General features: G+C 47.6%; 1 protein-coding gene across 1 annotated transcript in view; it reads right to left on the bottom strand.

Moving 5' to 3' along the window:
- KPNA3 (karyopherin subunit alpha 3) overlaps positions 1-13,891 on the bottom strand; it is an 855,988-nt gene that overhangs the window by 549,897 nt on the left and 292,200 nt on the right. Inside the window, exon 8 of the mRNA XM_086934956.1 lies at positions 11,193-11,279. Within this exon, the coding sequence (XP_086791082.1) occupies positions 11,193-11,279 (87 nt within the window). The remainder of the gene's footprint in view (positions 1-11,192; positions 11,280-13,891) is intronic.

Below are 13,891 nucleotides of genomic sequence, written 5' to 3'. Positions count from 1 at the left end.
GGACGTAGAGGTCACCCCAGCGGCCCTTTCCGATCACGACGCAATCCTACAACACCTGCAAGTCCCCCGCATCCACTATGGCAAGGGTAGGTGCCGGCTCAGGGATTCCCTGCTCACGCGTAAAGGGGTCACGCAGCAACTCTCCCAGAATATATCAGATTGCCTTAGCAGGAATGACATAGGTGAGGTAGCCATGCCAGCGGTATGGGGGGCACTAAAGGCAGTGGTCAGAGGGGAACTGATGGCGATTTCGGCCGCAGATAACAAGATACGAAAAGAAAGGCGCCAGGAATTAACTGCACAGGCACTAGAACTCGAGCGAGTGCATTGTCGGACGGGGGCCCCCAGGATATGGCGCCAACTGAAGGCTGCCAGAGCACAACTTGCAAGTCTTGACTTGGACAGGGTAGAATATGCAGCACTACGCCTCAAGCACACTTATGTGGGGGGAGACAGGACCGGTCGCCTGCTGGCCAGCAAACTCAAAGCGCAAACAGTCAAGGCCAGGGTGCAAGTCATACGCGAGGATAACGGAAGTGAGCACTGCGAAGACGAGCACATAGCCGAGGCTTTCAGGGCATTTTATGTCAAGCTATACGAGGCCGAACCGGCCTCAGAGGAAGAGGTCGGGACAGAGTATTTGAATGAATCCGTGACCGCACTGAATGGTGCGAATTCCGAGGCGCTAGACGCTCCCATCCGCCTGGAGGAGGAGGTGTCTATCGCGCGCCTTAAACCACTCAAGGCGCCAGGCCCAGATGGGTTCTCCGCGGGCTTTTACAAAACCTTTTGCCAACTTCTGGACCCAGTGTTGACAAAACTCTAACTCGTTTCGAGGCCCGGGCTCGATCCCGCAAGAGATGCTTGAGGCAGACATAATCGTCCTGCCAAAACCCGGAAAAGACACCTCTAAATGCGCGGCTTACCGGCCAATATTGCTTCTGAATGTTGATCTGAAGCTTTTTACCGGAATCTTAGCTGCAAGGCTGGGGCCATGTCTCCCAGGCATAATTGAACCAGACCAGGCGGGTGTTATACCCTCACGTCAATGCGCAGACAACACCAAACGCCTGTTGCACGTAATCGATAAAGCACACTACAACGATTCGGATGCTGCCCTACTGTCGGTCGACGCTGAAAAAGCGTTTGACAGAGTGGACTGGACTCACCTAGATAGGAAACTGTTGAGATTCGGGCTTGGGGAGAGATTCAGAGCCTGGGTGGCAAGCTGTTACGCGACCCCCCGTGCAACTATTAGGGTGAACGGGAAGGGCTCCAAGCCACTGGACATCCGACGAGGCACGAGGCAAGGCTGCCCTCTATCGCCGATGTTGTTCGCCCTGTATATGGAACCGTTTGCCCAACGAGTGCGAGATAACCGGATCATCAAGGGCGTCACCTTCGGAGGCGAGGAACAGACCATCAGCCTGTACGCAGACATTCTGGTCGCTGTTGAAAACCCGGGGGTCACGATCCCAGCATTTCTGCAAGAAATGGAGCATTTTCGGAAGGTTTCGGGCTTTAAGATGAATATCCAGAAATCCGTGATCCTACCACTGGGGTCCAATGCGCGACAGCCTCATACAGGCTCGCTCCGGATCGGAGGGCTACAAGAACGTCTGGAACTACCATGCTTAGGAATAGACTTGTCTCCCTCGACAGCCCAAACAGTGGAAAATAACTATACCGAGCTCTTTCACCGTATTCAAGGAGATCTCCTCCGATGGCGACACCAACCGTTGTCGTGGCTAGGCCGGGTGGCCGCCGTCAAGATGTCTGTGCTGCCGAGGGTGCTATACCTGTTTCAGACCATCCCGGTCACTCCCCCACTGGGCATGATTAAAAAGCTGCAAGACGCCATACAGCAATATGTCTGGGCCGGGAAACACCCTAGAATGCGGCGCGATCTCATCTCACGGTCGCAAGCCGAAGGGGGGCTAGGGGTCCCTGACCTGCATCGCTACTTCCAAGCTACCCAGCTGCGCTACCTCCTGGAGTGGTCCAGACCGACCTCAGAGAAAAGGTGGCTCTTTCAAGATAGGGCGATGGCGGGTATGCCACTCTGGCGAGTCCCATTCCTGGCAAGACGCGACAGACCGGCATATATCAAGAAATCCCCTATCACCAGGACACTCTTACAAGTGTGGGACGCTGTAGCAACAACTAGAGATCTCACCTCCTTTCCGTCGTCGATGGCACCCCTTTTTGATAACCCGGCGTTCGCCCCCGGGACGGCCCCTGGCGCCTTTTCTCAGTGGCGATCTACAGAATGTAGCTCGGCAGGACACCTGTTAGACCGGCAGGGCTTTATGACATTGGAGGCTCTCAAGGAGAGCTACGGGATAGAACGCCCGCACAACTTCCAATATTTTCAAATACGACACTGGCTCACTCACAAAGTTGCCCCGCAGGTGGGCCGCTTCCTCACACCCTTTGAGAAGTGGCTTCTGGCCAAATCGGACGATAAGAGGGCGATCACGGAGCTCTACAAAAAACTGACCCCACCAGCGCCGGCAGCTAAGTCAGCGGGGCAGAAAAGGTGGGAGAAAGAGCTAGGGCGGGCACTCTCGGACAGGGAATGGCACGATATATTTTTCAGGGCCCATCACACGGCTAGGAACATGGCGAGCAGGGAGGCCGCGGTCAAAGTGGCTTGTTACTGGCACCTGACTCCGGAACGCCTCCACCAGAGTAACCCTAGGTGAGACCCTAAGTGCTGGAGGGGATGCGGACAGACTTGGACCATGATCCATCTGCTGTCGGAATGCCCAGAGGTGCAAGACTACTGGGAGGAGGTACTGAGGGATATAGATTTACACTTTGAAACGGAGATCCCACGCTTCCCGGCATACACGATTTTAGGCCTACCTAACAAATTGACTTTTCCACTCAAATCAATCCGGGGGAAGCAAATGGGGCTAGCAATGGGCGCAGCGACACAACACATCCTCTCACTGTGGGCAGCTCGCGCAAACCCTCTCACACGGGATGGCTCCACAAAATTTGGTTTATAATGGGTATGGAGCGCATACAGGCCTCTCTCACACAAACCACGGACTCGTTCCGAGAGATATGGTCGCCCTTGATTGCACTACTCACCACTCAATTTCACGAGGTGACATGCCCCAAATACCTCAGAGTTCTCAGACTAGTTGATGAGTTTCACAAACCTAACGATGCTCAAGGACAGACGAAGAAACGTCAAAAGCCCAGGTGATTCCCTAATAAGGTCTCGGCAGAACACACCAGGGGGGGGGGGGGAGGGTTGGGAGAGGGGGGGCGGGACGGGAACTACGGTTGGTGAGATAAGAGGGGTTACGGGCGGGGGTTGGGGAGAGGGGTTTGTTGGGGTATCTTGTTACTTGAAAATGGCTTCCACTGCATACATGGACACATGGCCCGAGGCCTACGATTTTGGAGCCCCACACCAGGAGCCCTGATTGGAGCACACAAGAGTTGGTAGATTGCATTTGTCCTATCACTGTACTGTACTATGTTGTTGCCAATAAAAACAAATTTGATCAAAAAAATTCTGGGTCGTCTTCTGTAGACCCACATACGGAAACCAGCGTGAACTTTTCTTCCCTAGTTGTTATTTCCAGCAGCACCCATCTACCCCACTGATCCTCCTTCCCATTTACAATAACGTCCCTTTCTTTACCAAAAATGGCCACACCTCTAGTCCTGGAACCATGCTTTGTGTGTGCTAACAACGAGCAAATCAGCTGCTCCAGAAGATATCCCTTTGCCCTCTCTATATGCGTCTCTTGTAGGCAGAGAAGATCTAACAGCATTGTCCTGACAAGTGCAGCAACCCGCCTCCTTTTGGTGCCATCGTTAAGCCAACAAACGTTAATTGTGGCAATCCGGAGGGTCATTAAAACACATCAAAGAGCTCTCCTGCCTTATCAACCAGCTTTTTAGGAAAAACCAAAGACGTTGTGCTGTGCTGTGTGTACTGTGTGTGCCTTGTTTAAAAGTTTGTAAACTACTAAAGTCGTCCTCCAGCTTCCCTGTCCTTTCTTCGACTTGTGACACTCTCACTGCTACCTCTCCATAAAGTTTATTCATCTTTCTTGGTGAGTTTTGTATTTTTTTTGTTCCCTGCCTGGCCCTGCGACTCTCCACCCTTGCTTTACTCTTCATCTGTTTCAAAGTGCCGGACAGTAAGTCCAATAAGGCAGGCTGGGGGTGAGGAGAGGAGTGTTCCCCTGTTTGCATAGGTGGGTTGCCGTGATCCTGGTATACCCGAGATGTAGCTGAATAATCCCAGGTTAATTTTTTGTAGGGTCTGAAGGACTTTCAGATGGGTTGGCTTTCCTTCTAGATCTACGTTTTTTCTGCATAACTTTTCTGAGCAGTAGAACTGCTTTTAGAGTCAGTATCTTCTTCAGTACTAATTTCACTTGACAAAAGTGATTCGGAGTTTATTTACTGAGAAGAATCGATCCCCATCCGGTGAGCCAGCACCCCCTCTCCCCAGGGCCACTGCTGTCATTGGAGTTGTTCTGGTATGCAAATAGAGGGTTACTTGCCCAAGTGCTAACCACTGCCTGCATCGCATGGGCTCCCTCCCAGCATCCGTGCCCTTGACTCACCCTTGTTTTCATTTGTGGGGGTCTTTTATCCTCCAGCAAGCTCTGTCTGTTCTAGCCCGCTGCCTCTGGATGAGTCCGTGATAGCGCTTCCAGCCTCGAGAGCTCATGCTCGGGTGGTGCTCGGCCGCGTTCACCAGCTCCTGCTGTCGCCTAGCTACCAGCGCTTCAGCGTCCTCGAGGACGGTGCTGCTATCGACTTCACCTCTGATCGCGTTGGCGTCTGCTGATTCCGTTGACTCTGGGTGTCTCGCTGCACAGATTTCCGACAAGGTGGGTGGCGCATCAAAGCGTCCTTGGTCTTGCCTTTTTCCCCTGAGGGTTTTCTGCGCAAAGACATCTCGAATGATCCCAAGGGCGGGGGCCTCGGTGTTATTACCCCGTTGCTCTCCAGCCTTTTGTTGAATTCTTCTAGTAGCACTGACACTGACAGATCGTTGCACCATGCCGGGAGCCACTGCAGCCTTGCTTTCGTCTTTCTCCTTAAGTGCCAACTCATTTTGATCCTTGACCTGCTTGGTAGGGCACGGTGGCATTCTGAGCCTCTTTGTGCACGTAACAGGATTATATTTAGCAGAATCATTACGGGAAGCAAAGTTGGATGATCTCTTGGGCCAGTGACTGCTCGTATTCCTCGGCCGGTGGGGCCTTGTCTCATTGCTGTAAAGAGAACCGCCAGGGCATCACTATGTGAGAGGGAGGAGGAGTGAGATGCGACTTCACACTACAGCCTGCCAGCGGCCATCTTGCATGCTGAATTGATGGGGAGAAACAATTTCGGAAAAAAGTATTGTGGAAAGATTTCATTCTTTTCGTAAAAATTATCCAGATATGTAGGTGGGTTTCAAATTGCTTGAAAGTAAAAGAAGAGTGACCAAACGTAACTAGATAGGCAAACCAAAGGATTTTTAGACCTACAAACAGGAATCCTCTACAAGACATACAAACGAACAAATAAGTTGCATACTTTCAGTGAAGCAGTTTCTGGTGCCTTTACAATAATGCCTTTTCTGCACTGCCTTCCTTTTCTTCACTGCAGAAAATGTTACAAAAAGCTGGTCATCCATACAAGGATCCCATTGGCCGGACAGGATATCAAATAAACTACTTTATAGGATAGAGCTGGTGTAGTCTTTTCCTTCACATATGAAGGGTGAGGAGGAGGAGAAAAATTGGAAAGAGAAACATTAACAGGGAAAGGCATCACAATTCTGAGTACGAAAGCCATCCGTGACCTGAGCACTAACTTGTCCGGGAAGAAAGTTGTCTAGGGCAGCTGCAAAGAGGTTGCAGTTCATTCAAACCGTATGCAGAGGTGATGGTACTGTTTGTTTCTCGCATGGCCCATTGTAGTTTACCTATGTTAGCCTAACTGTGCACGTTATAGGCAGCTTTTTCTTTCCACGCGTTACTATAGGAACAGGTTTGCTTTTGTGTTGCACTGTATTTTCACACAGAACCTGCATATTTTTTCGTGTTCTGGTCTTCTCCTGAGCACCATAGACCTGATCAAACCATGCCCCTTGTTATTCTCTCTGGTCAGACACCAGCACCTAAACATAACTAGAGAATGCAGCTGCTGTTTATGAACACACGTCTTGTCATATTACTGAGTGTAGGAGTTTAAACACAGACTGAGAACGAAGAGCCTTAGACAAGACTGCGGAGGCAGCTCAGATGTAGAACATCCATCTATGTATGCTAAGGTACAGGGTGTGCCACTAATCCCACATCTCTGTTAGATATAATTATATAATTTTAATAGGGAGGGGGAGTTTAGGCTAATCTGTCTTAGAACATGACAGGGCTTTTTGTGGTATATGGTGTATTAACCATGCTAGCAATTTTTTTGATACGCATTTGTTTTCCAATTGTGGCACAAATACTGCATCTTACAGCACAATAGTTTAAATAAATATTTTAAACTTCTTCCTTGATGTCTCTTGTTTATCTTATTGTGGACAAGTACAAGTGAGAGAAGAAAATGGTGTGTCCTGGTACCCCAATACCCGAGAGGGTCAAGAGTGTTGTGTTCTGGGATGTCAAGTCACTTGTCGCTCTCGGTTAAGGTTAGGAGGGCAAGTGAGACACTATAGCTAGTTGGACTCCGGCTCATAGATACTGAGGTGGTAAGGTGGCCTAGTCCCTATGTTCAATGGTCCAAAGCATAGTTATTCCAGAGCAGAATCCCTGCAACATGGCTCTGCCAACGATTTGGTCTGATACTTACTCGCGGGAACCCTGAGTAATACTTGTGCTTGCATCTTTTACTGGAGACATCCATGTTGTTAGGGGTTTATCATCCACAGTTTTTAGGAACACCTAGTTCTTGTGATTTTTCAAGCATGAATATTAAAAGGTTTCTACCCACATTGTGCTACACTTTGAATACATGATAGTTTACTTATGGCGCAACCTATGCGGCCAACTGCTGACCGGCAGTCTATGCACAGTTGACACAACATGGCGTTCCTAACTCTTGTTTCTTGCAGATAGTACATTAAACTCTCCTTAAATCCAAGGTGTACAAGGCTCTTTCCATCTGTGTTTTAGGGTCTTTGTAGAAAGTTGGTAGCTTTATGATTTGGTTGACATGAAAGCGAGTCACCACTTTGGGCAGAAATTGTGGGTTGTCCTTGTGTATTTGCAAGTATGGTTCTGGTATTATTAGCACTTTAAGCTCACTCACTCCGTGTAGCAATGTGATTGCAATCAAAAAGACCATCTTAAGAGTGAGTGACTTTAGATCAGCGTTGTGCTTAGGTTCAAAAGGGTCTGTCATTAACTGTGTTAGCACAGTGTTTACGTTTTACAATAGTGCTGGAACTGATCATGGTGGTGCCACTGTCTTTTAGCCTTCCAAGAATGTTTTCACCACTGAGGATGTTAAGAAGCTGTTACCTAAAGTTCCCCTTGTTTAGACTACTATTGTTGCCAGGTATACCTTTAATGATGCATAGGTTAGCTTGCTATTTAACAGGTGAGTGAGATAGGTTTCCTGTTCTGTTTTTGTCTCCATTTTCCTGTGCTCTGTGCACCATTGAAAGCATCGTCTCCATTTGCAGTGTAATCTTTCCTTGTGCTTGCTTTCCTTGTGTTTGCTTTCCTTGCTTCTCTAAGGAAAGCACTGTGCTGGATAGAAGCTGTGGATGCTCAAATTCTAGATATTCAGGTGCCAGATTTCTAGGCGTGTTGCTGGCTCGGGGTGGTATACTCTCCAGTATCGCATTGTTAGCGGATCTTGTTCTACTTAGATTGTGGCCATCTGTCCCGTGGTCGTCTGTCTTAAGGACATCTCTAGTAGTTCTGAGTACCAGTAAAAAGTCTATTTTTGGCATCCCCCAGACTTTGAAAGTTTTCTCCAGTGTTTCTTGTTTTAGTTCCTATTCATGGGAGGAGCTTTCCTGCCTTAGTCTGTCCACCGTTGTATTCTGTTTTCCTGGTAGGAGGACTGTTTGCCATGTGATATGTCTTGGTATCACTCATCTCCATAGTTCCTGGGCTAGTTTGCTCAGGGTGGACAATTTTGTGCCTCCCTGTTTGTTGAGATAAAGCATGGCTGTTTTCCTTTTGAATTAGTACGGTTGGACCGGTTATGTGTGATTGGAAAACCCTCAGGGCTAGGAAAGCGGTCTTCAGTTCCAGGTAATTGATGTACTTTAGCGCATCTGTGCTGTTCCACTGTCCCCGTACTTTAAAGTTGCCTGTGTGCGCTACCCAATCCTTGGGGAATCCACCTGTTCACCATTCGGATTGGTGGTTTGCATGGTCTTCTTATGGTCACATTTTTTGATTACCACAACTGTATTTACTTCTCTACCTTTGCTGTGACAACCACTAGAGGCTCCCAACTCCTGGTGGCTTGTGACCATTTGTTTCAGATTCATTCCTCTCACTGGGACTCGCTCTATGGATCCCTTGGCCAAGAGAGCTGTAACAATCATGGAGAAGCGCCATATGATCCTCGGACCTTCAGTCTTAGGAGGGTTGAATGGCAGGAGAGGTAGTCTCAAAGGGGAGTGAGTAGCCCATTCGGACGATCTGCAGAACCCACATGCCCGGTGTGATGGATTGTCAGCGGAGGAGGTGATAGCAAATCCAGCCTCCGACTGGCAATTGATGGGCCTGAAATGTCAGACTAGGAAGGCTTAGAGACGGTGGCAGGGGGAGAAAGGGTAGACTGGCCCACCTGCTGGCTCTGTGACCCACAAGAACGCTGGGTCCCACATTCGTGGCCACACAGAGGCTGAACAGCTTGCATGACTGTGGTTGGGCTGGACAGGATGTGCCTGGGCGCCCTCCTTCCGTAACCACGAAAAGCAGGGTAACCACGAAAAGCAGACGGAGGTGGACAGGAGGTAGCCGTGAGACCCAAGAATCGGTCCATAACTCGAGAATCCTTAAAGCGCACAAACACTGAGTCTGCCTTGTCATCAAAAAGGCGAGTGCCATCTAAGGGCATGTCCATCAAAGCCAATTGGACATCACCGAGGAACCAGATGTCCTCAACCAGGAATAGCGTCTAAGTTCTACCGACGAGCCAACCATTCTGCCCAATGAGTAGGTGGTGTCCAGTTCACAACATATGGTGAATTTAGCTGCGTCTCTACCTTTTGCAACGGTCTGTGAAAGAACGACCCGGGCCTCTTCCGAGCACTGATGCAGCACATGCGCAACAATATCCCAGATGGTATGGCAGTATCGGCCCAAGAGGCATGTGGTATTCACCAACCAAAATGCCAAGCTAGAGGAAGAAAACATTCTATTCCCAAGGTGGTCCAGCTGTCTGAGGGTGCAAAAGGGAATGCACACTTTGAAGATGAGGCTTGGACAACCAAGTTCTCATGGGAGAGATGTTGCGTGAGGAACGCTGGGTTGCCCGGAGCAGGGCAGTGGCAGCAGGCGATTGTCCTATCCACAGAAGCCCCTGTACTGGGTTTGAACCAAGTGCCCAGAAAGACATCGATGAGGGCTTCATTGAAGAGTAAAAGGGGTTCTGAAGATGTAGCCATAGGCTGAGGCACTGGCCTCACACAGGTCGTTCGACAGTCCATAGATTCTTCGAGCTGGACTGTTAAAGGGTCCAGCTGCCCCTCCTAGGGGCAAGCAAAACGTTGTGACCAACTGGGACGATGTACGGGAAGGTCAAGTAAGATCAATGGGCGTCCGTCTGAAATCGAGAACCAATGATCAGGAGCCATCCGGAGTTGGGGCCGAAGCAAACGGCATTGGAGGCCTATGACCCCCAAACGACTCAGCAGGCCTGAATGCGTACCAGGGAAGCCAGGCTGCCCTAAAAGGAGGAAGAGTGCCTCATAGAACTTTTGGATTTGGGCAGGGGATGCCCTGGCTCCTGGAAAAGTGGGGGGGGCGCACGCAGAGTAGTCTCAGAAGGAGACTACGGGGACAGGGCCTTCGATAGACGATGCTCAGAATCCCATGTTGCATCAGTCGACCGACAGGGTGAAGTAAAAGAACGCCTGTAATTCTTATACTTCTGGTGCTTACCTGACCTCACCGACGACTTGGAATGCGACGAGGAGTGCGGGCTTGCCCAACTTTCTCGGGACCGTCCTCTCGAATGAGAACAGGAGCGAAGCAGAGCGCCTGGCCTCCAACAACTTATGCTACAGCAAAGCCTTAGAATTCATGGCCCAGCACACTGAGAATGACTTCGGGTCATGATCGCGCGCCAAGCACCAGAGGCACACGAGGTGCGGATCCATCATGGACATCATTCGGTGGCAGTAGCCGCAGGGCTTGAAGACGGTGCTACCCTGGGACATCCTTGATGCACCACAAGTCCAAGACTCGAAAAAAGACAGACAAAAAGTCGAAAAAGGGCTAGCCAAAACGGGGTAGTTCTATCCGGATCTGCGCTTAGGCTGGTGCAGAAAAAGAAAGAACTGACATCAACTCGCATGGGCAGCGTCTCTATAGGATCGGCGATATCATCCCGGCATTCACGATGGAAACAGAGCCGAATGACGCCACCTACCGACACACAGGGGGTACTGCTGTTGAAAATTTTCCAGATCCAGACTGACGCCCGAGGGAATTCTAAGGTTAGGAATCTACAACTAATAGCCACTATCAGATTTTTCTTTAGTTCAGAAGAGAGTTGATGACTGTATGACAGAAAGGTTGACAGAGTCTATGGGTCATCAAGTGAGGTTGAGAGTGGAACATAGGAGGAAGATGTTGCTGTTCTTTCTGGTGGACTACCAGAAATCATTTTTTGTTAGTCTAGACTGAACTCCCTTTTATAACAATTGCGTATGCTTATTCCAGTCAGAGATGTATGTGGTTTTTCTTTGTGATTTCTAATATACAATAGAACCTTTAAACCCAACAGGCAATTATCAGAGGGAAAAGTGCTTTCAAATGTATGGATTTACCCATCTTGAAGATCTGACAGGAGTACCTGCATTTTTCCCAACAGTTCCTGTTTTTGAGAGCAAAGGTGTGCCCTAGGTAGCCCTACTTCTCAAGTTACAGACCTCCCACTTTTTCAAGTTATGTTTTATAAACCGCTCAAGCTTGCATACGTGAACACAACCAGAAAAGCATATTTCAAATCATTAAAACTGAACTTACCAATAATATTCCCAAGGGCCCAGACTGCTTGTTCACAAACATTCTGGTGTTGCGAATGTAATAGCCTCAAAAACAACGGCACTGCATCTGTAAGATAGAGAAGGCTAATTAAAAAAGGCTTCACATGAGATCAGATGACCCAAGTTCCATAGCAAGGCAGTCACCACAAACAAAACTAAATTCAGGGTCATGGTATCAACTGCAGTATACCCTAAATGCAACATTTATAACCACCATCGTCCTGAGTTTGTTAAAATATTTTTACTAATTTATTAACTGTGGTTTTGATAAACTGAATTGCTGACTTTTCTGGAGAACAAAAAGTTACTTACCTGTTGTGTTTCTGCAACGTTGGCATCTTTCATAGATTCATATGCTTCAACCCTTTCTAGTCGAAGTGGGAGTCCATCAGTAACTTAAAATTGCAGTTCTAGGCACAAGCAGCTAGAAAACTCGCAGGCAGTGCCCAGTTTGTTAGCCCACCCACCTCATTACTTGGCACAACACACAACTACCTGTTAGATTGCTATTAGATTCAGGCAACCACAGACTATTATTTTATTTGAAAGGTATACAACTCTTTGCAAAAGGTACTAGAAGCACTCCCTCATGGCTTATCTATTCATTCCATTAAGGATTTATTCACCAATGGGCTCAATAACACATTAAATCATCTTGACACTCGGTTTAATTTCCGTTCTCATTTCTTTTATTATTTCATTTCTTTATATACATCATAAAATTTTATATTTTTTCTTCTTTTTTTCAATTTTTAAAAAGATTCATTTTCCAAAAAAAGATACATAACAGAAAAAACATCAATCCTGTTAAAACATCAAATATATGTAATACATATTTTCATGTATACAGCGCTTTGTAAACCATAAATTACCACTTTTTCCTCGTGACAATCCTCTAACAGTCTGCTAATGCAACCTGACTGATAGTTGATAACTCGGTTATGAGTTGCCCAATGTCTTAATTTTTGAACTTTTGTTGACAGATTTGAGAACGTTTTCCACCCTCTTTATGTAGAGTATTGCCATGTTGAGAAGGAAACAAAAACCCATTTTGTTTTGCGAAAATGTTTTGTTCTATCAATGTAGTAAATAAGTGCTCTTTTTACGTCTAGTGTATGAAGAGCTCTTTCTGTAACTTTGTTATGATGGAGTTGTAAAAATGGTTCTTGAATAGTTAGTGCCTGTAGCTCACTGATTCTTCTGAGAGATGTGATAGCCACAAGGAAAGTGACTTTCCATGTAAGAAATTGCAGCTTACATTTATGCAGAGGTTCAAATAGAGGACCCATTAACCTAGTGAGGACGATGTTTAGATTCCACACTGGAGAGGGTGGTACCCTGGGAGGAATTATTCTTTTGAGGCCTTCCATAAATGCTTTAATGGCAGGTACCTTGAATAATGATAGATGTCTAATTTGCAGGTAGGCTGCTATGGCAGCGAGATGTAATCAGATTGATATGTAGGCTAGATTACATCTTTGAAGATGCAGTAGGCACCATATGATGTGTTGAATAGACACATCTAGAGGATTGATTGTGTTATTGGTACAGTATATTACAAATCTTTTCCACTTAGCTGCATAGCAGGCTCTAGTGGTGGGACGCCTAGCTTCTTTGATGACGTTCATACGTGAGACTGAGGTCACCGAATTCTAGGACTTCAGGAGCCAGATCGCTAGGTTGAGCTGTGCTGGATCTGGGTGTCTGATCTCTCCATGGGTCTGTGTTAAGAGTTGTGGGGAGAGATGTAGTTTTTGGTGTGGGACTACTGATAGTTCCAGCAAGGTTGTGTACCATGGCTGTCTGGCCAATGTTGGAGCAACTAGGATCAGTGTTAGTGACTGGTGTTGCAGCTTGCATACCACTAGTTGAATTAGTGGGAGAGGCGGAAAAGCGTAGGCAAATCTGCCTGACCAATTCATCCATATCGCATTGACTTTGGACAATGGGTGTGGATACCTGGCAGCGAAGCTTGGGCATTTCATGTTTGAATGTGTGGCGAAGAGATCTATCTCTGGATGCCCCCACATTTGGAAATACGGTTGAAGGACTAGTGGTTGAAGTTCCCACACGTGAATCTGTTGTGTCTGACGACTTAACAGATCTGCCATCTGATTCTGTATTCCTGGAAGATGTTGGGCTAAAAGGAATATGTTTTGAGGAATTGCCCATCTCCATATGCTCTGAGCTAGTTGAGAGAGCTGTAGAGTGCGTGTCCCCCCTTGTTTTCGTAAATACATTGCTGTTATATTGTCTGTCCAGACTAAAACAGCTTTGTTTGATACATGTTTCTGGAATGCTTTTAATGCCAGAAATATTGCTAGTAGCTCCAAATGATTGATGTGGAGCAAATTCTGGTGCAGTGTCCTACCTGCCCTGTATGGTGTGATGTAGTAGATGAACTCTCCAGCCGGTGATCGATGCGCCTGCTGTTAACACGATTTGTGGAACCGGCTGTAGTCATGGTCGCCCTTTGGAAAGGTTTTGGGTGTACCACCACTGCAGAGAGCAATGTGTGCGGCCGTCCACCAACACCATATCTGTTAACCGACCTTGAGCTTGGTTCCACTGACGTGACAAGCATTCCTGTAAGGGGTGCATCTGGAGTCTTGCGTGAGGTACTATGCATATGCAAGGGGCCATCATCCCTATTAGTTCATAAACACTCAAGCTGGCAGT

This window comes from Lissotriton vulgaris, chromosome 8 (genome assembly GCF_964263255.1).
Source record: "Lissotriton vulgaris chromosome 8, aLisVul1.2, whole genome shotgun sequence".
Taxonomy (NCBI): Eukaryota; Metazoa; Chordata; class Amphibia; order Caudata; family Salamandridae; genus Lissotriton; species Lissotriton vulgaris.
The sequence above is the reverse complement of the archived record's forward strand: the minus strand, read 5'-3'. Positions and strand labels throughout refer to the sequence as shown.